At 44.6% G+C, this 23350-nt stretch overlaps 2 protein-coding genes across 2 annotated transcripts; one reads left to right on the top strand and one right to left on the bottom strand.

Annotated features, from left to right (window-relative positions):
* The first annotated feature begins 4808 nt into the window (after positions 1–4808).
* LOC123169346 (probable glucomannan 4-beta-mannosyltransferase 9) lies at positions 4809–8476 on the top strand. Its single transcript, XM_044587191.1, has 9 exons — positions 4809–5177; positions 5368–5466; positions 6037–6289; positions 6386–6496; positions 7035–7171; positions 7274–7387; positions 7470–7669; positions 7776–7970; positions 8042–8476. The coding sequence occupies exons 1-9, from the start codon at positions 4899–4901 to the stop codon at positions 8199–8201; spliced, it is 1548 nt and encodes a 515-aa protein (XP_044443126.1). The 5' UTR covers positions 4809–4898; the 3' UTR covers positions 8202–8476.
* On the bottom strand, positions 6283–10254 carry LOC123169345 (pentatricopeptide repeat-containing protein At4g16470). Its single transcript, XM_044587190.1, has 3 exons — positions 8901–10254; positions 8670–8802; positions 6283–7348 (listed from the first exon to the last, which is right to left on the bottom strand). The coding sequence occupies exons 1-2, from the start codon at positions 10160–10162 to the stop codon at positions 8781–8783; spliced, it is 1284 nt and encodes a 427-aa protein (XP_044443125.1). The 5' UTR covers positions 10163–10254; the 3' UTR covers positions 6283–7348; positions 8670–8780.
* Positions 10255–23350: the final 13096 nt, after the last annotated feature.

Genomic DNA, 23350 nt, shown 5'->3' with positions numbered 1-23350 from the left:
CTATGTCGCTAGCCAGCAAAGCATCATTATGGCTACCGGCTCACTCCACATGTACCCTCCAAACTTGCTATCAATTGCATGCTACCTTTTTGACTTGCTTCTATTCAGAGAACAAATCATATGAAGCAACATGGTTAATTTGTAACTTTCTACAAACATCATGTGAGAGCCTCATTAATTCTTATAAAAGATACTTTACTTTGCGCAGAAACTATCGCGGCAACAAGGCATTTCTACTTATCCAGCTATGCACGCCCTTCCTGACTCTCTGCACCTGGGGTTTCGTGTCCCCAAATCCTCATAGCTTTCTTCTGCACTTGGAAAATTGGGAGAGGTGATTTGTACCACGTAGCAGTTCACGCATGCACTTTGTGGGATGCACGATTCGAACAGTAGATTCATCCTATGCATGATTTAAGCTCTTTATTACTTTGGGGGCCCACTTCATGCACACTTTGTAGGTGCTTTCATGTTCCACCAACCGCACTATGCTTCCACTTTCCTAGGCTTTTTCTTTTGACTCCCAATTATAAATCTACTATATCTTTTGGACTAAAAGTCCAATTTATATTTCATTTCCATATTTGTGTTCCTTGTGATGAGAGCATTCAAACAAGACCACTCTTTAATACATTTTTGATAAGTTTTAAAATTTACAAGTTTCAACAATTAAAACTTTATATCTGTAATATTAACTTTTGTCAAGTTTCAAATATTAAAACTTAATCCTAAACCCCTAAACCCTAAAATATTACCTAAAACTAAAACCCTAAACCTAAACATAAACTTAATATTACGAATTGAGTTGATTCATATGGGACTTGTTAAAACTTGTTGAAGTTTGGCAAAAAAAGTAAATATTATGAATTCAAGTTTTAATATTTTAAACTTGGTGAAATTGTCAAAATTTATTCTAGAGTGGTTTAAAAATATTCTTAGCAAGGATCACAAATATGCAAACGAAACATATATTAGCCTTTAAGTTCAAAAGATATAAGAGATTCAAGATTGGAAGTCAAATAAAAAGACACGGGGAGAGAGAAACTAGCATGGTGCGATGGGTGGACAACTCACAAAAGCGCTCATGCATGGGATAAAGGTGGGCTAACACATCACATGTCCCCACAGTATAATTACGCTAAGCCATTTGCATGTTTTTGAATCACGGTGGAGATCAATGGCCTGTAAAATTTGTGCTAAGATCGTTGTTCATTTCACCGGTAAAATGGAAACTAGAGTCTATTCGCGGCTTACAATGGACGGACGCTTTGTTTAATGTGGATTGCATGCACCAAAGTTGTTTTTTCTAATGTTTGATGTGCGCACCAAATTGAGTTTGGAACCTATGAGTGATCCACGTCCCCTGGACTTCTAGTGGAAACCTACTTGCGGTCGTAGGACATGTGAGTGACTCGACTACTAATCTGTCTTTGCATGTGCCACACCAGACATGTGTTGATCGAAATTAGCCATGATGTGTGCATGATTGAGCAAGAACCTAGCCATATGGGAAGGTCCTGACGCTACAACAAGAATGACCAGCATGCTCCAAATCTTCCCTTGATCACTTTATCTACCCTCCCCATTTTTGAGACCCCCATCATGCATGGTTGACTTTGAATTGTTTTTTACGCAGTTGGTTGCTATGGCAGGCACCAATCGCACCATGATTTAGGTAATCATGTATATCTCACAGGGTCACATTTATCTCTCAATCGTCTATTTCAAATTAGCATGCATTATGCCTTGATTCATGTCTGCCAGTGTACCATTATTATTAAATTTGCACTATTGGACCTGATTATTGGCTCCCATTAAAATTTTTTTTGCATCAAAACAATCTCAAGAAAGAAGTACCGACATCAGTAACGGACTACCTGAGACGTAATGTTCAACAAGAAAAATACAAAAAGTGGTTACCCCAAATGAGCTGACTTTGAGTAATTTACTTACAAAAGCAACTTTGTTTGCTCTATCCTTCTAGTTATGCTTTGCCAAGTTGTCATTAGTCACTATAACCCCATGGGAGAGGTACCAAACAAAGATTTTAAACTTTAGGGATGTTTTAAGTTTTCAAATAAGCGAAACAGACAATGTGTATCCACTAGATCCCTTTGCGTAGATTTGATGCCGATTGAACGCACATGTCGGTACACATCTAGACATAGATCAAACCTTGCCTCGGTTAACCAGTCTAGCATTTCTGCCCATGCCAATAATTTTGCAGCAATGAGAACTCACATAGAGCTGACATTCATCGGCATCGAGCACCTCACTTCCACCACACAACACCTAGCAAAGTACACATGCAAAATAATGGTAACACATTAATTGCATATCAGCCCTTATTTCATCAATAGTGGAAAACATATAGACACGTTTGAAATACGAAACTTCATGAAGATATTGATAACGAGATCGATACACCAACATATGTCATCTTTACACATATCATAGAATATTTATTGATTACATTTTTATCATTTAATAATTACTAAATAAAAGATACAAAATAATAAGCCAGTGCCAACGTATTTATTGTTACATGTCATACCAAACACATTTAACATACAAGAAATGCAAACCTTCACAATGCATATCTTAAAAGATACTAAGACGTTAAAACCTCGTGATACTAAACATTTGTTAATTGAGTGCTCACCAATATCAACTATATCATGTCTTATCAAGTATTAGGTGAATGCACATGCACATACATCAAAAAAAAAAAAATTCTCGAATACGCACGAGTGTGCGTACTATATTATAAAGAAGGAATCGGGGTAAAGAGCCCGTCCACGTTAGCGTTACAGATTACATATATACACTGCACACTAACTCCACACTCCACCTTTCTCTCGTCTGGCTACCTACTCTCCGCTGCCCACTCCTCCACTTCTGCAAAGAAAGCTTCCATGTCTCCTCGTAGTATGCCCGCCTGCTTCCATACATGGCCCTCTCGGACGATTGCATGCATGATCCTGTTCTTTGAAGGTATGGCTCCGTCGAAGACGATAGAGTTGTGGTGCTTCCATAGTTGCCATAGCCCTAGGATGATGATTGCATTTGCATCCCTCTCGGCTTGTCCTCGTCCCCTCTTGTCTTGACACCATGTACCGAGGCTTTCGGTCACAGTAGGTACCCACTCCGGCTTGCGTAAGGGATGGCAGATCGCGGTCCACACTTCCCGTGCGACGACACACTGAAGTAGAATGTGGTTTATGCTCTCCTCTTCTTGGTTGCACATTGGGCAGCAATCTTGATGATCGAGTCCACGTCTTGCCAGCCGATCGGATGTCTAGCACCTGTCTTGGATCGCGAGCCATGTGAAGAAGCGACAGGGCGCCGGTGCCTTCGATTTCCAAGTGAATGCGGCTGTGGGGACGACCTGCCTGCCCCAGAACTTGGCTGCATATGCAGTCCTCGCCGAATAGCATCCGTTTGCTTCCCATGACCAAGAGATGATATCGCGCTGTGTTGGGTCAAGTTCGACCCTTTGGATCATGCTCCACAGCTGTAGGTACTCCCGTAACGAGTCAGCTGATACCTCCGGGCTCACTTGGGCGACCCAACAATCATTCAGTAGTGCCTGGGATACAGTGCATGCGCTTCTTATTCTCTTCCTGACTCGCCCATAAGTCAAGGGTGCAATCTCCACGATCCATTGTCCTTCGAGCCATCTATCCTCCCAAAAGAGTGCTGCGTTTCCATCTCCTAGGATCCAGCGAGCAGCCACATCAAATAATACAATTACTCACACAAACTTCTGAATGACACAATTAGACCACAAAACTGGATCCAATAGCATAAGACATGGAAGCAATCAGGGAGTTGTTGCTAGTTTGATCTAGACATAGGATCAAAGGATCATCAAACATGTGGACATGTAAAATCCAAAGTACCGCAATTTTTTTTTGCACACAACATAAAATTTGGGCTATCACGATATCATGGTTTGATACATTACCATGTAAGAAACTTGTGTTGTTAGAAATTCCACATTTGAAGCCCAGACATTACTTTTTTTTTTTGAGGAATCACCGGGCGGAGAGTTCTCCCACCTGAATATATTGCTCAAAAGCGGCCAAAGCCAAGAGTCGCCGGGGGAAGAGTTCTTCCACATTTGAAGCCCGCACATCACTATTTGTTCGCAGCTATAAGTAATCATGTAAAACATGTCCTATTATGTTTCCCCACGCAAGACTTTTTTCGCGCGCCGAAATCGTTTATCCATGCAATTGGACGAGTCCTATCAAAAGTTGAGGGTACAAGGTCTCAAGTTTTGGTAAGACAAATTGAACCATGGCTGGCAAACACATTAATTGGGTTTATTGACATGCACATCCTCCTCTATCCATGTGTACAACAAATACAATCGCTCATGCAATCTAGGCCTAATTAGACTGATTTTGGATCTACAAGTAAAAGTAATCATAAAATTCACCATATCACGTGAAATATCAACTGGTATATTGACCATATCGTGCACGAAATGTTACAACCAATATAGCCAAATCAGCTAATGAATAAAGAGCAAATTTTACACAAAATACAAAAGGTAAAGTAGAACAATATACCATATATATCATGCAAAATGTTACTGCACCATATATAAATATCATCAGCAGTCAGCGCAATCAAATTGGTGATATGGAGTATTTGGAGATCCAATCTCTATCTTTTATACGCCATAAATCGAGCAAGGAAACACCACCCCTACCCGACGCCATCGCCTCCGTCCCTCTCGCTTCTCTCCCTCCTTTTATACCCTCGCCTTTGCTCCGACCACCAGCACCCTGACAGGACAGACACATCCCGAGCTCCACGCAGGAGCAGCCACGCTCCGTTCTTGTCGCTGCTAGTTTACTCGCCTCTCATCTGCTCACGTGCGTGCTGCTATGGAGGCGGCGGAGCAGATTGCGGTGGTGTGGAAGCAGGTCCGCGGCCCGGTTATCGTGCCGCTGCTGCGCGCGTCCGTGATGGTCTGCCTCGCCATGTGCGTGATCCTGTTCGTGGAGAAGGTGTACATGGCCGTCGTCATCGTGGCGATGAGGCTGATCGGCCGCCGCCCCGAGCGGCAGTGGCGGTGGGAGCCCCTCCGCGACGACGACCCCGAGCTCGGCAACGCCGCCTACCCCATGGTCCTTGTCCAGATCCCCATGTACAACGAACGCGAGGTGAGCACTGTCTACGCTCCACAGCCTAGAGGAAAGAGAGAGCACGCAGATCACGTCGCTGTACGGATTTTACTGTCTTGGCTGCTGACAATCTGCCATTTACTGGCCAAATCTTTCGCTGTAATGCCGTCCTCCGATAAAAATGGTAGTACGAGTTCTACTTACTTTTTTTTGCGTGGTTGGCTCGCAGGTTTACAAGAAGTCGATCGGGGCGGCGTGCGGGTTGTCCTGGCCGTCGGATCGGATCGTCATCCAGGTGCTGGACGACTCCACGGACCCCGCCATCAAGGTAAACCGCATAGGCATAGGCGAGTAACGCTACACGTACAAAAGAGTTACAAGGTTTTACAAAGAAGGTTAACTTGATTGGTCAATAGGTGAGGAACATGGCCCACCCCTCTAAAAATCAGAGGGGGGAGGGGGGGGGTGGGGGGGCAAGTTTATGATTGGATACTAGATGAAGAGAACCTGTAAAATCCTGTATTCTTTTGTACGTCTAGCATTTTTGGGCTTACGTGCAGAAACCATTAGCATTTTCTCCAACTACCAGTACAGAAATCCCATTCCTACGTACGCCTTCTACAGAAGGTTTACGTATCCATAAGATTGAGGTACTTCAGACTTTCCTTTTAGCGTGGTTTCTTCTTCAGAAAAAGAAGCAGAAGCATGTATACACGCACTTTGGCATTTCAGTACACGTACAGTTGTTTGTTGAATTAATACCACGCATAACATGCACATGCTCACCCATTGTTGTTTCTTTAATTCTTTTATTACAATTGCTATACGACCATTAACGTGAACTGCATGCATATATATGCACGGGTCCTGATGTTTCCATTTCGTGATCACGGTGCAGGAGCTGGTGCAGGTGGAGTGCCAGCGGTGGGCGAACAAGGGTGTAAACATCAAGTACGAGATCCGGGACAACCGGCGCGGGTACAAGGCCGGCGCGCTCAAGGAAGGCATGAAGCACGGCTACGTCAAGGACTGCGACTTCGTAGTCATCTTCGACGCCGACTTCCAGCCCGAGCCGGACTACCTGAGCCGCGCCATGCCCTTCCTCATCCACAACCCCGAGATCGCCCTCATCCAGGCCCGCTGGGTATTCGGTACGTTGCCACTGGCATCCCTTCTTGTTTTGGCCGAAATTCTGTACTGCATGGTGATGACATTTCCCTTGCTGCTGCTTCTGTGATGGTGAGCAGTGAATGCAAATGAGTGCTTGATGACAAGGATGCAGGAGATGTCCTTGGACTATCACTTCAAGGTGGAGCAAGAAGTGGGTTCCTCAGCTTATGCCTTCTTTGGCTTCAATGGTAATAAACATTTGATCTCGCAATATATGAACGGTCACCATTTTCATTTGTGAGGCCTCCGTGTTTCCTTTTTACCAATTGTATGCGTATGTCTCTTTTTCCTATGTACATAGATAGGAAAAAGGAAACATGGCATCAAATCAAACTGTCAGAAAATCGTATGCAATTGCATCAGTGTACCATTTGCCTTCCGTTTCAGCTCTTCCAGAAGACAATACTAGGAAACCAAGGGACACAATAGTATTATTACTAGAACAAGCATAGGTTGCAACATGATCAGAGTTACCATTATGCAGATAACCAATTGCGCCAACGAGTTTGATGTTAGGCAGCTCTAGGTCCAACCGAGGAAAAAGATCCAGAAAAAACACGAAGGTTGATCGAGATAACACAATTGAAGGATAAAATTCCCAATATATATTTTCCTGGAGTCACTGACAGATAGTAGTACATGCTTGACCATTGATTTTAGCAGCAGCCAGCAGTCACACTTTGCATCACCTGATCCTTCTTAACATGCAAAATACTTCTTGAACAGGAACCGCTGGTGTGTGGCGCATATCTGCTCTGAATGAGGCAGGTGGCTGGAAGGACCGAACCACGGTCGAAGACATGGACCTGGCAGTCAGAGCAAGCCTCAAGGGATGGAAGTTTGTGTACCTTGGTGATCTCAGGGTAAATATGCACCAGTAACCTATCAGTTCATGCAAGAAAACCACTGCATCACTTTGCACTCCTTGTATGAACCATGTGCTGAACTTGTAAATGTTGTTTCAGGTTAAAAGTGAGCTCCCAAGTACGTTCAAGGCATTTCGGTACCAGCAACATAGATGGTCGTGTGGGCCCGCAAATCTGTTCAGGAAAATGTTGATGGAGATTGTCAAAAATCAGGTAACTTGCACCAAGCTAGTGTATTTTGAAATTTCTGTTATAGATAAAATTTATTGCTAACAAGCTATTAATCTTGATGCAGAAAGTGACGCTTTGGAAGAAAATCTATGTCATCTACAACTTCTTTTTTGTGCGCAAGATAATCGGGCACATTTTGACGTCTGTGTTTTACTGCCTTGTTATCCCAGCAACAGTTTTTGTTCCCGAGATTGAGATACCAAGGTGGGGTTACTTCTACATACCAACCATTATCACCCTTCTCAATGCTGTTGGGACTCCAAGGTACCAATCATCTAAACATCTATGCAATTTGTTTAAAAGTTGATGAACCTAAACCTCCTGACTTCGACACATGTGTATTAACATGAGAAATCATCAATTGATGCAGGTCTTTTCACTTGGTTATCTTTTGGGTACTGTTTGAGAATGTCATGTCACTGCATAGAACAAAGGCGACCTTCAGCGGTCTACTGGAGCTAGGGAGGGTGAATGAGTGGGTGGTGACAGAAAAGCTTGGTGATGTTCTGAAGATGAAAGTACAAAGCAAAGTTACCAAGAAGCTGCGAATGCGGATAAGAGAAAGGTACATTATCATAATTGGCTTACTCATGTGCATCTCTCAACTCTCGTACCTAAACTTTAATATGGAATCAGGTTGCAGCTTTTGGAGCTTGGTGTTGCAGCCTATATCTTCTTTTGTGGAAGTTACGACCTTTTGTTTGGCAAAAGATATTACTATATCTTTCTCTTCATGCAATCCATCGCTTTCTTTGTCGTCGGTGTGGGATTTGTTGGGACACTTGTCCCCAACTGATAATGCTCTCCGTTCATGGTGTAATGTTGTCCGGAAAGATTCAGTGTAACAACACTGGAGAAGACATAGATAGATATATAGGTTTGTTTTAGCTGACAGGCATGTGCTGTGAAGCACATTACTTAGGTGATGATCAAGAAGGCTTGTTAGAGCCTCTGCATTACCGCAGTAGATTGCTGAGGTTTAATCGTTTGTCCGAAAAGAATAACACAAGGGAGTTTGTTCATTCAGTCTTAGCAGGCAATGTTTGTTGTGGGAAGAGGAGGAAATAGAGTCTGGTGCCTCAACTTTGCCCACCTGATAGGTGTCAAAAAAAAAACTTTCCCACCTGAAATACTATAAGGATGATCTACTTGTTTATCTCCATAATTTATATCTCCCCTGTCAATGTTAAGTGCAATAAACATTTGGGAAAGTTTCATTCAGGCAACTGTTGCTGGAAACAGAGTTAGTATGGCACTAGCTGACCTGAGATTGTTGCTTCCAGAGAAATCAGCTGTTCTATCTCTTGTCCGAACGACCGACTGTGCTGTGTCATTCAGAAACATCCCCTTCAGATGGTGCTGCCAGTACTGCCTGTCAGTCCATGGATACAGCTGAACTGCTGGCAACAAGAAGACCAGCACGTCACTCAACAAATCGCAAGGATTTATTCACATCTCCGACCAGCAGCAATCGCCGAAGCAGTCCATAACTCACACTCGCAAGGGTTGATCAGTGATCGCACGGGCCAAGGCATTGCAGGCCTCGTATATCTCCCAACGCTCGTCGTGGTATGTGTCTCTGGCGAGGAAGATGTGCTTCTTCCCCTGGACTTCGACGGCGCTCCAAGCAGGGTCCTTCCGAATGCCGAGCGACTTCATGGCCTCATGCATACCAGCCATGCTGTCCCACATGTCGCAGGCAGCGTACGTGTTCGCGAGGACGACATACTTGCCTGCGTTCCCCGGTTGCAGCCGAAAGAAGTGCGGCGCGGCAAGCTCGACCAGCCCCACGTCGCCGTGCTTCCTGCAGGCGCCCAGCAGCGCGCCCCAGACCACCGAGTGCTCCTGGCAGTCCGGCAGGTTCTTGACAAGCTCGTAGGCGTCGCAGAGCCTGCCGACCCTGGCGAGCATGTCGACCACCGCCGCGTAGTGCGCGCCCTTCGGGGTGAGCCCGTAGTCCGACGGCATGGACGAGAAGTGCCTCAGCCCCTCGTCGACGAGCCCACCATGCGCACAGGCCGAGAGCACGGCGAGGAACGTCACGTCGTTCGGCCGGAACCCGTCGCGCGTCATCTCGTCAAAGAGCGCCAGCGCCTCGCGCACGTGGCCGTGCTGGCCGTGCCCGGAGATGAGCGCGGTCCACATGGTGACGTTCCGCTCCGGCGCGGCCGCGAACGCCCGGCGCGCGTCCTCGGCGCTGCTGCACTTGAGGTACATGTCGGCGAGCGCGCTGTTGGCGAACACGTTGACGTCGGCGACGGCGGACTTGACCATGACGCCGTGCACGCGCCGGCCGTGGTCCAGCGCGGCCATCCTGGCGCACGCGCAGAGCACCGACGCGAACGTGAACTGGTCAGGCCTCAGCCCCTCCGCCCGCATCAGACCAAACATCTCCACCGCCTGCGCCTCCTCGCGCCCGCGCGTGCACCCGGATACCATCGCGTTCCACGCCACGACGTCCCTCCGCGGCATTCCGTCGAACAGGTCCCGGGCGACGCCGAGCTCCCCGATCTTCGCGTAGAAGATCAGCAGCTTGGTGGCCATGTAGTCGCTGCATCTGAAGCCGGTGGAGACCATGCGCGCGTGGATCCTCTTGCCGAGCCTCGCGTCCCTCCGGTTCACGCACTCTTGCAGCAGAAGAGCGTAGGCGCTCGAGACGGCGCACACGGCGCTCCGGTGGAGGAGGCTCACGGCCCGAGAGAGCTCCCCCGCGATGCACAGCGACCTCAGCTTTCGCGCTAGGCTACTCGAGTCCATGGTCCCTAGGGAAATCAGGCAGGGTCAGGACAGGGGAATTAACCATAGCATGTTTTAGTCGCTCAGAAGCGTGTTGTCGTTCTGAATTCCAACGGAAACCTTCCTGTTTCAAAGATAAAAACAAGGGCTTGCATATCAGTTTGTAGTAGCCAGTTAGAGCATCTCCAACAGCCGCACAACGCGCGGCGCGTTAAAAGTCAGAATACAGCGCCGGGTGAGCCAGATTTTGCGCGCGGCGGTGCGCTGGCTCTATATTTCATTTTTTTTTCTTGTGAAGAACAGTGATAGTTCGGCACATAGCCTCCTTCTATGATACAAAATGCATACATAGTTCGTAGTCTTCTCTACAGTACATAGTACATAGTTCGGCACATAGTCTTCTTCTACGATACAAAATGCGTACATAGTTAATAAGTTCTACGATATACTCCTACTACTACTACTCGTCATTCTCCGACTCGGACTCTGCCTCGGTGATGTCCTCCTCCGACGTCGGAGCGTAGGCGTCAAGCAACCGTTCGTCGCGGGAGTCCCAGGACGACGCATCTCCTAGCGCGATGTTGTATTTAGCGACCGCCTTCCGCGTTCGCTTGTCCTCGCGATAGGCGGCTCGCTCCTTCCTCCTGTCCTTCCTCTCCGCCCTCCTCTCGGCGAAGAACTGTTCCACTTTAATGATATCTTACGGAAAGCGTTGCCTCCACAGCACCATGGCTTCCTCGTCCATCTCGGCCAGGCTGAGACGACGCTCCCGCCTCCGGTTTTTGCGCCGATCCTCGTCGGTGATAAGCCGCGGGAAAGGAGCCAACTCATGTGCCCGCTCCGGCGTCGCCACGTCGGTGAAGTTCATGTCCCAACGGGACCGCCGGAGGCGCCACGCCGCAGCATCGTACGCACGGGCGCCATCCTGGGCGGTGTCGAAGGTTCCGAGGCCGAGGCGTACGCCGCCGCCCAACCGGATCGAGGCAGAGTAGGTGCCGGACGGACGCACGCGGACGCCGCGGTAGCCCGAACCTCCCCGGCGGCGAGGAGGCATGGTGGCGCAGTGGTGTCGTGTCGGCGGCGAGGAGAGAAAGCACTAGAGGGAGCGAGAGAGAGCGGCAGAGGGCGCTGCAATTTATAGGCGCGCGGGACGCGGTGCGCCAAATCTAGCACGCGAGCTGTCGCCTTTTCCCGCGCGCGCAATCATTTCCCGCGCGCGCGAGTTTCCCGCCACCGCTGGAGCACGCGAAAACGTCCCCCGCGCGCTAATAAGCATGTTTACCGCATGCGCGCATCTTTTGGCGCGGCTGTTGGAGATGGTCTTAGGCCTAGGAAAAACTTAAGACTTTTTCTCCAAGTGTTTTTCGTGCTTCCCTCTTCCCTTCAGACTTCGCCGGCAAGCCCGTGGATTCACCTTCGCTCTGCATGTCGCCCTAGCGGCCAGGGGAAGGGGGAGGAGGAGGATGGCGGCGCTTCTTCTTTGAGTTTAACTTCCAGGCTTCGATCCTCCTCTAGTTCATCCATCTGGACGTAGTCGATAGAGCTTCGGTATAGATTCTTGTCGTCTCCTTGGGGTAGCGAGGTTAAGATTTCTCGTCATGCATGCACGGCGACAAGATTTGATGTCAGTTGCTTGAGTCTATTCAAGGGTTTAACGGCGGCAACTGCGACTCCAGGGCACTGGTCCTTAGGGGCACGTGCATGAAGACTTCCTGGTAGTCATAGATGAGGTCAAACTGGCTCCAATAGGGAAGCGGCAGCGGCGGCTCGTTCTGGCGGCAGTAGTGATCGTTCAGTGTTCTAGAGACCTCGATTAAATTTTTGTTATGTTTTGAGGTATGTACTTTTGATGAACTTTTTTAATAGATCTGGATCTTCTTGCAAAAAAACACTTCTCAATATATGCTCCAGCGAGGACATGTCCCAGATAATCGACTTGAAGTTGTGCAATGGTACATCTGGACATTTTTGCAGAGAGGTTGTTGTTCCTTAGTGTTTGCAATATTTGCTGCAAGTGTTTGATGTGTTTAGTCATATCAGAACAGTAATGAGTATGTTATCGAACAACACTAGAGCAATCTTTCTAAGAAATGGGGCAAGGATAGTGTTCATGAGCTGCTGGAATGTAGCAGCGGCATTGGTAAGGCCATAAGTCATGACCAAGTACTCATAGTGCTAAAAGCAATCTTTTCAATGTCCTTTTTAGTCCATTCTGATCAAATGATATCAACTGGTCAGGTCTATTTTCCTGAAATTGTTGCGCCTTTTAGTTCATTCAACAAATCCTCTATAACCAGGGCATTTGTTCTTGATAGTTTGTGCATTAAGCTTTGTTTGATCAATACACAATCTCCAAGTACCATCTTTTCTCCTGACTAAAATAGCTCGGAAGGAGAAGAGATTGTAACTGTTTCTGATAATGCAGGCAGTAATTAAGTCTTTTACTAGTGCTTCGATAGCATTTTCCTAGTGAAATGGTAATCTGTAAGGCCTCTATTTAATGATTTTAGAGGCACTATGTAGAGGGATGGAGTAATCACAATTCCCCTTTGGGGGAAGGCCCATTGGAGTAGCAAAGATATCAAAAAAAACGTAATGTGTTTCTGAATTTTAGTACGTAGCTGCTTTAAATCAAACTGTTGATTAGACGAGGGTTTGATGTAAAGTACTGCCCCACAAACAATGTGGGATAATAGTTGATGTAATTTCTCTGGTTGAACAGTAAATTCTTAGATGGCAAGCTCTCATCCACAAATGTGTGTCTCTGGCCATCTTTTGTGGTTGCTCTCATAATAATCTATGAGAAGTCTGGCTCTATTGGGTTGTGGTAGTACATCCAATCAACTCCCAAAATGATGGCATAGCCCTTTAATTGCAAGATTGTGAAATCAAAGGAAAATGGGACACCTTGTATGGTATAAGGACATGCTCGGCATTGGCATTCAGTTCACGGTGTACTCCCATTTGCAAGAATTAGTTCGAGCTTTTCGCAAGGGACTAATTTACATTTTTGCAAGGGAAGTTGGTTGTGGTGTCATGAATGTAGCAGTACTTCCTGAATCAATCAAGGTAGTACCAATAGTATTTCCAATAATAGTGAAGGAAGATCTATGAGCTTGTGTGCTCATTAGAGCATGCATTAGAAATTTTAGTTGTTGGTTAGGTTCCTCCATTATATATTGCAAGCCTTCCTCATCTTCAGTGATATAAATTGTCTCTTCATTAGCAGCTTCTGTTAGTAAAGCATGTATCTATGTTTTTTGGGACATACCGCAAACTTGCATCTATTCAGGGACCCAAGGTTCTATGCATTTGCAGCAAAAAAATTCCTGCCTGGCTTCTTGGATTATTTCAGTTGGAGTGTTTGCTGTAGTAGCATGTTTATAGCTTTCAAATGTGACTTGCCTTCTAGAAGAGAGTTTGCAAGGCTTTGGAGATGGAGCGAGAATTGGAGGGAGGCCAGCTTGCTCATCCTCCTTTCGTACCACATAGATTGGTGCATATCAATAGGTTTGTGGCACTACAGGTGGCTTTGAATGTAGGGATTCAGGCCATAATAAAATAGTTCTTGAAGTAATTTTCTGGTAGTGCAGGATCATCTCTTCTAACCAAGTTCATAGACTACTCGTAATATAGGAGGAAAGTGTGGATTTTTTAGTGAGAGAATGGAAAGATTTGTCAGATTCACACACTAAAGTCACTAGAAATCTTTCGGTTGGAGGGCCTTAAGTGTGAAATGGCCAATTCAGTCATGTGTTCCAACAATGCTCTGGAAGAATTGAAATATTGTTCCATGTTCTGAATATAGGAGTTAGCATCATCTCCATCAAGATCAGGGATATTCAGCTTGGCAGGTTTAACATATAAGGGGTTTCTTCTCTCATCGACGTATGTGGTCTGTTCCTAGTTTGACCCTTCCTAGTTTCCTGATTTTCCTCCTACTGAATGTGCTCATCATGTTTTTGCTCTGTATGCTGAACATTTCCCTCCTTCTCATGTTTGGTAGTAGAGAAGTTAGGGCATCTGTAGAGGATCTTGTTGGGGAACGCAGTAATTTCAAAAATTTCCTACGATCACGCAAGATCTATCTAGGTGATGCATAGCAACGAGCAGGGAGAGTGTGTCCACATACCCTGGTAGACCGAAAGCGGAAGCGTTATATCAACGCGGTTGATGTAGTCGTACGTCTTCACGATCCGACCGATCCTAGCACCGAACGTACGGCTCCTCCGTGTTCAGCACACGTTCAGCTCGATGACGTCCCTCGTACTCTTGATCCAGTTGAGGCCGAGGGAGAGTTCCGTCAGCACGACAGCGTGGCAACGGTGATGATGAAGTTACCGGCGTAGGGCTTCACCTAAGCACTACGACGATATGACCGAGGTGTGTAACTGTGGAGGGGGGCACCGCACACGGCTAAGAGATTGTCTGTTGTGCCTTTGGGGTGCCCCCTGCCCCCGTATATAAAGGAGGGGAGGAGGAGGCCGGCCAACAAGGGGCGCACCAGGGAGAGAGGAGTCCTACTAGGACTCCGGCCCTAGTAGGATTTGGCCCCACCCTTTTTTCCTTCTACCGGAGGGGGAAAAGGGAAGGAGAGGGAGTAGGAGAAGGAAAGGGAGGTGGCGCCCCCTTCCCAAGTCCAATTCGGCCTCCTCCCTTGTGGGGGCGCGCACCAGCCCCTTGTGGGCTTGTTAGCCTCCCTCCTATGGCCCATAAGGCCCATATCTTTCCCCGGGGGGTTCCGGTAACCTCCCGGTACTCCGGAAAAATGCCCGAATCACTCGGAACCATTCTGATGTCCGAATGCAACCTTCCAATATATGAATCTTTACCTCTCGACCATTTCGAGACTCCTCATCATGTCCGTGATCTCATCCGGGACTCTGAACAAACTTGTGGTGACCCGACCTCAGACGGTCAAGTCTCTGTGCTTAAGTGTCATCCCTGGATCGGTATTGCTGATACACAGTACTCGAGGATTTATAACAGAGTTCAATCACACACTTATTACATTGAGTGTCTCAAAAGAATACTTATTACAATAATATGGCTGAAGGCCATCTAAATAAGATAACTACGGAAGCATCGAAGATAAACGAGTCCATCCAACTCCACGACAAAACTGAGTGCATGACAACGACCTAGCACACCTTACTCTTCGTCTGAAAATTCTGCAACATGATACGTTGCAGCCGTGTAGGTCAGCACATGGAATATGCTGGCAAGATAACACTATAGAGAATAATGATGCAATAACAACTATCACTACATGCATATATGGCTGGTGGAGGCTCTAAGTTTAACGTTTGCATAAAGCCAATTTTTTCCTACAACAAAGGAATACATTTTATTTAACTACCAAGTTTATTTATCATTAATGAGAAGGTTCCTCCAACTCAATCCCAAAGTAATAACTATAACCCAACAAATTTATTAAGTAAAATGATGAGATCAAATCAATAATTCAAGTACCAAATACTCAAGATGTCCATAATTGGGGACACGGCTAACCATGATTAGTTTGTACACTCTGCAGAGGTTTACGCACTTTTACCCACAAGACTCGATCTCGTCCGTTGAATTTCTTGCACTACATGATGTTTAAGAAACGGATGATCGAGACACAATCTTTCCGAAGCATTAACTCTTTACTCTGGGTAGACAGTACCACCTACTTTCCCCTACATGCTAGCCTACCACTGAAAGAGGTCACACAATATACTCAACTATGCCAGAGCCCATAATGGCTTGTGGCTGCACACGGAAGTTTCTAGCATGAATGATCTTATGGTCCCTTTGAGCCTGGGTGGAAAACCATAGGATGATCACACGGGTACTCCGGGATATCCTAGGACAACACTGGATTGCTCCAGGTGCCCGCAACCAATCCACCCAGATGTGTATTAAAGTAGCCACCTTAAGTTTAACCCTTAATTATTGTAACTCTCTCGTCTTTCATGAATCACACATACCAATCCACGTCTACGAGCATAGCAAAGCAATAAGAGCATAGCGTATAATACCCGGGGTTGATATAAAGACAATAGGTTCCTACCTCAACTACTATTTCCCAAATACTCATGTTCACAATCCTACACATGCAATGTTTGAGGGTTGAAACTAATGCATAAAAACTGGGTAATAAAGGGGTATGATCAAAGTGTACTTGCCTTGCTGACGATCGGAAAACCCTAGAGACTCGTAGTAGCAAGCTTCGCACTCCGGAAACTCTATCGTGAACAAACAATAGCATACATAAGCACTCAAGCAGAATATGCAAAGGTAAAACCAAAAGAAAAGATCTGAACAGAAAGTTCAAGTGAAGAGCTTCGATTTGCAAAAAGAATCAATCGAATCGGAGCTGCGAAACACAAACTACGATCAAAAGAAATTCAAATCCAAATCTGCTTGAAACCAAATTTTAACTTTTCAAAAACATGTTCAAGTTGATTATCTGAACAGAGGGGATTGTAACGAAGAAATTGGCTTTGGCTTCGGATTTTGATAAACGAGCAAAAATTTGTGAGGGTTTAAAGATCAGGGACTAATATGTAAGAAAACTATTTGCAGATAGGTCTCTGGCGGGAAATAAAATTTAAAAGAAAAATCTAACGAACGAACGTTCGCTGCAGAACCTAATCTAATGAAAACCATTCGCTACCGAGAACTAACGGACGAACGTCCGCTAAATAAACTAACCTAATGAAAAATAAACCGAACGAACCGGGAAAAAACCCGAAGAAAACCGATTTAGGGTTTATACCGGAAAAACCGGCGAGACCCGGCGACGGCGGCGGTTGCGGCGGCTCCGGTGGCTTCTGCGGCGACGGTGGCGTGGGGCGGTGGCTACGGCGGCACGACGGCGGCTGCGCAGCTGCGGCAGTCAGCGGCGAGGCTGCGGCGGCTGCGGCTTGCGGTGGCTGCTGCTGCTGCTTCGATGAGGACAGGGGGGTCGGGCCGGCTTTTAAAGGAGGCGGGGGAGGCGCTGGCTTGGGGAGGGGGCAAGGCGGCGGCGGTAGTGGAGTCCGAGCCGGCCTCGGCGGCAGCAGTGAGCGGGAGTCCATCCCGGGGACGGGGACGAGGCAGTGGCGGCTGGGCCGCGGCCTGGCGCTAGTGGGGCCGGCCCAGTTTCGGCGGGAATTTTTTTTAAAATATTTTCCCAAAAATACAAAAATAGGAAAAACCTAATAAAAGTATTTTTAAAAATTCCAGAAAAATTCAGATAATTCCCTCCTAATATTTGGACTAATGTGAACATTTTTCTTGACCTAAATGCGTAAAATTGAATAAACATTTTTACTACTAATAAAAATAAATAAACTCATTATTTTTATTTAAAATTAAATTCCCAATATTTCTTTATTGTTTTTAAGAAGTCATATTATCTTCTCTCATTATTTTTCTTTATTCTGAAATAATTGGAAAAATAATTTCGAATAAAACACTTTGATCCAAATTGCCAAATTTGAAGATTTCAAAAATGGATTTTGTGGAAACATCCAACTCTCTCAATTGGTCCTTGAGTTGCTTAAGGCTTCTTGGATCAGAACTCCAAATAAAACAAATTCAAAAATGCACAAAATATGACTGCATATGATGATCTAATGCATAACATCCAAATTGAAAATTGGGATGTTACAAAACTTCGGTCATCAAATCACATAACTCATAATACAAATCGTCATCGAACGTTAAGCGTGCGGACCCTACGGGTTCGAGAACTATGTAGACATGACCGAGACACATATCCGGTCAATAACCAATACCGGAACCTGGATGCTCATATTGGCTCCTACATATTCTACGAAGATCTTTATCGGTCAAACCGCATAACAACATACGTTGTTCCCTTTGTCATTGGTATTTTACTTGCCCGAGATTCGATCGTCGGTATCATCATACCTAGTTCAATCTCGTTACCGGCAAGTCTCTTTACTCGTTCTGTAATGCATCATCCCACAACTAACTCATTAGTCACATTTCTTGCAAGGCTTATAGTGATGATCATTACCGAGAGGGCCCAGAGATACCTCTCCGATACACAGAGTGACAAATCCTAATCTCGATCTATGCCAACCCAACAAACACCTTCGGAGACACCTGTAGAGCATCTTTATAATCACCAAGTTACGTTGTGACGTTTGATAGCACACAAGGTGTTCCTCCGGTATTCGGGAGTTGCATAATCTCATAGTCAGAGGAACATGTATAAGTCATGAAGAAAGCAATAATAATAAACTAAATGATCATAGTGCTAAGCTAAAGAATGGGTCTTGTCCATCACATCATTCTCTAATGATGTGATCCTGATGATCAAATGACAACACATGTCTATGGCTAGGAAACTTAACCATCTTTGATTAACGAGCTAGTCAAGTAGAGGCATACTAGGGACACTCTGTTTGTCTATGTATTCGCACATGTACTAAGTTTTCGGTTAATACAATTCTAGCACGAATAATAAACATTTATCATGATATAAGGAAATATAAATAAATTTTTTATTATAGCCTCTAGGGCATATTTCCTTCAGTCTCCCACTTGCACTAGAGTCAATAATCTAGTTCACATTGTCATGTGATTTAACACCAATAGTTCACATCGTCATGTGATTTAACACTCTATAGTTCACATCGCCATGTGACCAATACCCAAATGGTTTACTAGAGTCAATAATCTAGTTCACATCGCCATGTGATTAACACCCAAAGAGTACTAAGGTGTGATCATGTTTTGCTTGTGAGAGAAGTTTAGTCAACGGGTCTACCACATTCAGATCCGTATGTATTTTGCAAATTTCTATGTCTGCAATGCTCTGCACGGAGCTACTCTAGCTAAATGCTCCCACTTTCAACATGTATCCAGATTGAGACTTAGAGTCATCCGGATCAGTGTCAAAGCTTGCATCGACGTAACCCTTTACGACGGACTTTTTTTCACCTCCATAACCGAGAAACATATCCTTATTCCACCAAGGATAATTTTGACCGCTCTCTAGTGATCTACTCCTAGATCACTATTGTACTCCCTTGCCAAACTCAGGGCAGGGTATACAATAGGTCTGGTACACAGCATGGCATACTTTATAGAACCTATGACTGAGGCATAGGGAATGACTTTTCATTCTCTTTCTATTTTCTACCGTGGTCGGGTTTTGAGTCTTTACTCAACTTCACACCTTGCAACACAGGAAGAACTCCTTCTTTGACTGTTCCATTTTGAACTACTTCAAAATCTTGTCAGGGTATGTACTCATTGGAAAAACTTATCAAGCGTCTTGATCTATCTCTATAGATCTTGATGCTCAATATGTGAGCAGTTTCACCGAGGTCTTTCTTTGAAAAACCCTTTCAAACACTCCTTTATGCTTTCCAGAAAAATTCTACATCATTTCCGATCAACAATATGTCATTCACATATACTTATCAGAAAGGCTGTAGTGGTCCCACTCACTTTCTTGTAAATACAGGCTTCTCCGAAAGTCTGTATAAAACCATATATATGCTTTGATCACACTATCAAAGCGTATATTCCAACTCCGAGATGCTTGCACAAGTCCATAAATGGATCGCTGGAGCTTGCACATTTTGTTAGCACCTTTAGGATTGACAAAACCTTCTGGTTGCATCATATACAACTCTTCTTTAATAAATCCATTAAGGAGTGCAGTTTTGTTATCCATTTGCTAGATTTCATAAAATGCGGCAATTGCTAACATGATTCAGATAGACTTAAGCATCACCACGAGTGAGAAAATCTCATTGTAGTCAACACCTTGAACTTGTCGAAAACCATTTGCGACAAGTCGAGCTTTGTAGATAGTAACACTACCATCAGCGTCCGTCTTCCTCTTGAAGATCCATTTATTCTCAATGGCTCACCGATCATCGGGAAAGTCAATCAAAGTCCACACTTTGTTCTCATACATGGATCCCATCTTAGATTTCATGGCCTCAAGCCGTTTCATGGAATCAGGGCTCATCATCGCTTCCTCATAGTTCGTAGGTTCGTCATGGTCAAGTAAAATGACCTCCAGAACAGGATTACCGTACCACTCTGGTGCGGATCTTACTCTCGTTGACCTACGAGGTTCGGTAGTAACTTGATCTGAAGTTTCATGATCATCATCATTAGCTTCCTCACTAATTAGTGTAGGAATCACTGGAACTCATTTCTATGATGAACTACTTTCCAATTCGGGAGAAGGTACAATTACCTTATCAAGTTCTACTTTCCTCCCACTCACTTCTTTCGAGAGAAACTCCTTCTCTAGAAATGATCCATTCTTTAGCAACGAATATCTTGCCTTCGGATCTGTGATAGAAGGTGTACCCAACAGTCTCCTTTGGGTATCCTATGAAGACGCACTTCTCCGATTTGCGTTTGAGCTTATCAGGCTGAAACTTTTTCACATAAGCATCGCAACCCCAAACTTTGAAAAACGACAGCTTAGGTTTCTTGCCAAACCACAGTTCATACCGTGTCATCTCAACGGATTTAGATGGTGCCCTATTTAACGTGAATGTAGCTATCTCTAATGCATAACCCCAAAACTATAGTGGTAAATCGGTAAGAGACATCATAGATCGCACCATATCTAATAAAGTACGGTTACGACGTTCAGACACACCATTACGCTGTGGTGTTCCAGGTGGCATGAGCTTGTGAAACTATTCCACATTGTTTTAATTGAAGGCCAAACTCGTAACTCAAATATTCGCCTCTGCAATCATATCGTAGAACCTTTATTTTCTTGTTACGGTGATTCTCCACTTTATTGTAAAATTCTATGAACTTTTCAAATGTTTTAGACTTGTGTTCATCAAGTAGATATACCCATATCTGCTCAAATCATTTGTGAAGGTCAGAAAATAACGATACCCGCCGCGAGCCTCAACACTCATCGGACCGCATACATCAGTATGTATTATTTCCAATAAGTCAGTAGCTCGCTCCATTGTTCCAGAGAATGGAGTTTTAGTCATCTTGCCCATGAGGCATGGTTCTCAAGCATCAAATGATTCATAATCAAGTGATTCCAAAATTCCATCTGCATGGAGTTTCTTCATGCGCTTTACACCAATATGACCTAAACGACAGTGCCACAAGTATATTGCACTATCATTATCAACTTTGCATATTTTGGCATAAATATTATGTGTATCACTACGATCGAGATTCAATAAACCATTTATATTAAGTGTATGACCATAGAAGGTTTTATTCATGTAAACAGAACAACAATTATTCTTTGACTTAAATGAATAACCGTATTGTAATAAACATGATCCAATCATATTCATGCTCAATGCAAACACCAAATAACATTTATTTTAGGTTCAACACTAATCCTGAAGGTAAAGGGAGTGTGCGATGGTGATCTTATCCTTGGAATCACTTCCAACACACATCATCACCTTGCCCTTAACTAGTATCTGTTTATTTTGCAACTCCCGTTTCGAGTTACTACTCCTAGCAACTGAACCAATATCAAATACCGAGGGGTTGCTATAAACACTAGTAAAGTACACATCAATAACATGTATATCACATATACCTTTGTTCCCTTTGCCATCCTTCTTATCTGCCAAGTATTTGGGGCGGTTCTGCTTCCAGTGACCATTTCCTTCGCAGTAGAAGCACTCAGTTTCAGGCTTGGGTCTAGCTTTGGGCTTCTTCATGGGAGTGGCAAATTGCTTGCCTTTCTTCTTGAAGTTCCCTTTCTTTCCCTTGCCCTTTTAATTGAAACTAGTGGTCTTGTCAACCATCAACATTTGATGCTTTTCGTGATTTCTACCTTCGTCAATTTCAGCATCACGAAGAGCTCAGGAATCGTTTTCATCATCCCTTGCATATTATAGTTCATCACGAAGTTCTAGTAACTTGGTGATAGTGACTAGAGAACTCTGTCAATCACTATCTTATCTGGAAGATTAACTCCCACTTGATTCAAGTCTTTGTAGTACTCAGACATTCTGAGCACATGCTCACTGGTTGAGCTATTCTCCTCCATCTTGTAGGCAAAATACTTGTCAGAGGTCTTATACCTCTCGACTCGAGCATGAGTCTGAAATACCAATTTCAGCTCTTGGAACATCTCATATGCTCCATGTCGTTCAAAACATTTTGAAGTCCCGGTTCTAACCTGTAAAGCATGGTGCACTAAACTATCAAGTAGTCATCATACCGAACTTGTCAAACGTTCATAATGTCTGTATCTGCTCCTGCAATAGTTCTGTCACCTAGCGGTGCATCAAGGACATAATTCTTCTATGCAGGAATGAGGATAATCCTCAGATCACGGACCTAGTCCGCATCATTGCTACTATCATCTTTCAACATAGTTTTTCTCTAGGAACATATCAAAAATAAACGGGGAGCTACATCGCGAGCTATTGATCTACTACATAGTTATGCAAATACTATCAGGACTAAGTTCATGATAAATCAAAGTTCAATTTAATCATATTACTTAAGAACTCCCACTTAGATAGACATCCCTCTAGTCATCTAAATGATCACGTGACCGATATCAACTAAACCATGTCCAATCATCACGTGAGATGGAGTAGTTTTCAATGGTGAACATCTCTATGTTGATCATATCTACTATATGATTCATGCTCGACCTTTCGGTCTCAGTGTTCCGAGGCCATATCTGCATATGCTAGGCTCGTCAAGTTTAACCCGAGTATTCTGCGTGTGCAAAACTGGCTTGCACCCGTTGTATGTGAACGTAGAGCTTATCACACCCGATCATCACGTGGTGTCTCAATACGACGAACTGTCGCAACGGTGCATACTCAGGGAGAACACTTGTACCTTGAAATTTAGTGAGAGATCATCTTATAATGCTACCGCCGAAGTAAGCAAAATAAGATGCATAAAGGATAAACATCACATGCAATCAATATAAGTGATATGATATATATGGCCATCATCATCTTGTGCCTTTGATCTCCATCTCCAAAGCACCGTCATGATCACCATCGTTACCGGCTTGACACCTTGATCTCCATCGAAGCATCATCGTCGTCTCGCCAACTATTGCTTCTACGACTATCGCTACCGCTTATTGATAAAGTAAACCAATTACATGGCGATTGCATTTCATACAATAAAGTGACAACCATAAGGCTCCTGCCAAATGCCGATAACTTTTACAAAACATGATCATCTCATACAACAATTTATATATCATCACGTCTT

Source organism: Triticum aestivum, chromosome 7D (genome assembly GCF_018294505.1).
Source record: "Triticum aestivum cultivar Chinese Spring chromosome 7D, IWGSC CS RefSeq v2.1, whole genome shotgun sequence".
In the NCBI taxonomy this organism is placed as follows: domain Eukaryota; kingdom Viridiplantae; phylum Streptophyta; class Magnoliopsida; order Poales; family Poaceae; genus Triticum; species Triticum aestivum.
This window is presented reverse-complemented; position numbering and strand designations above follow the sequence as displayed.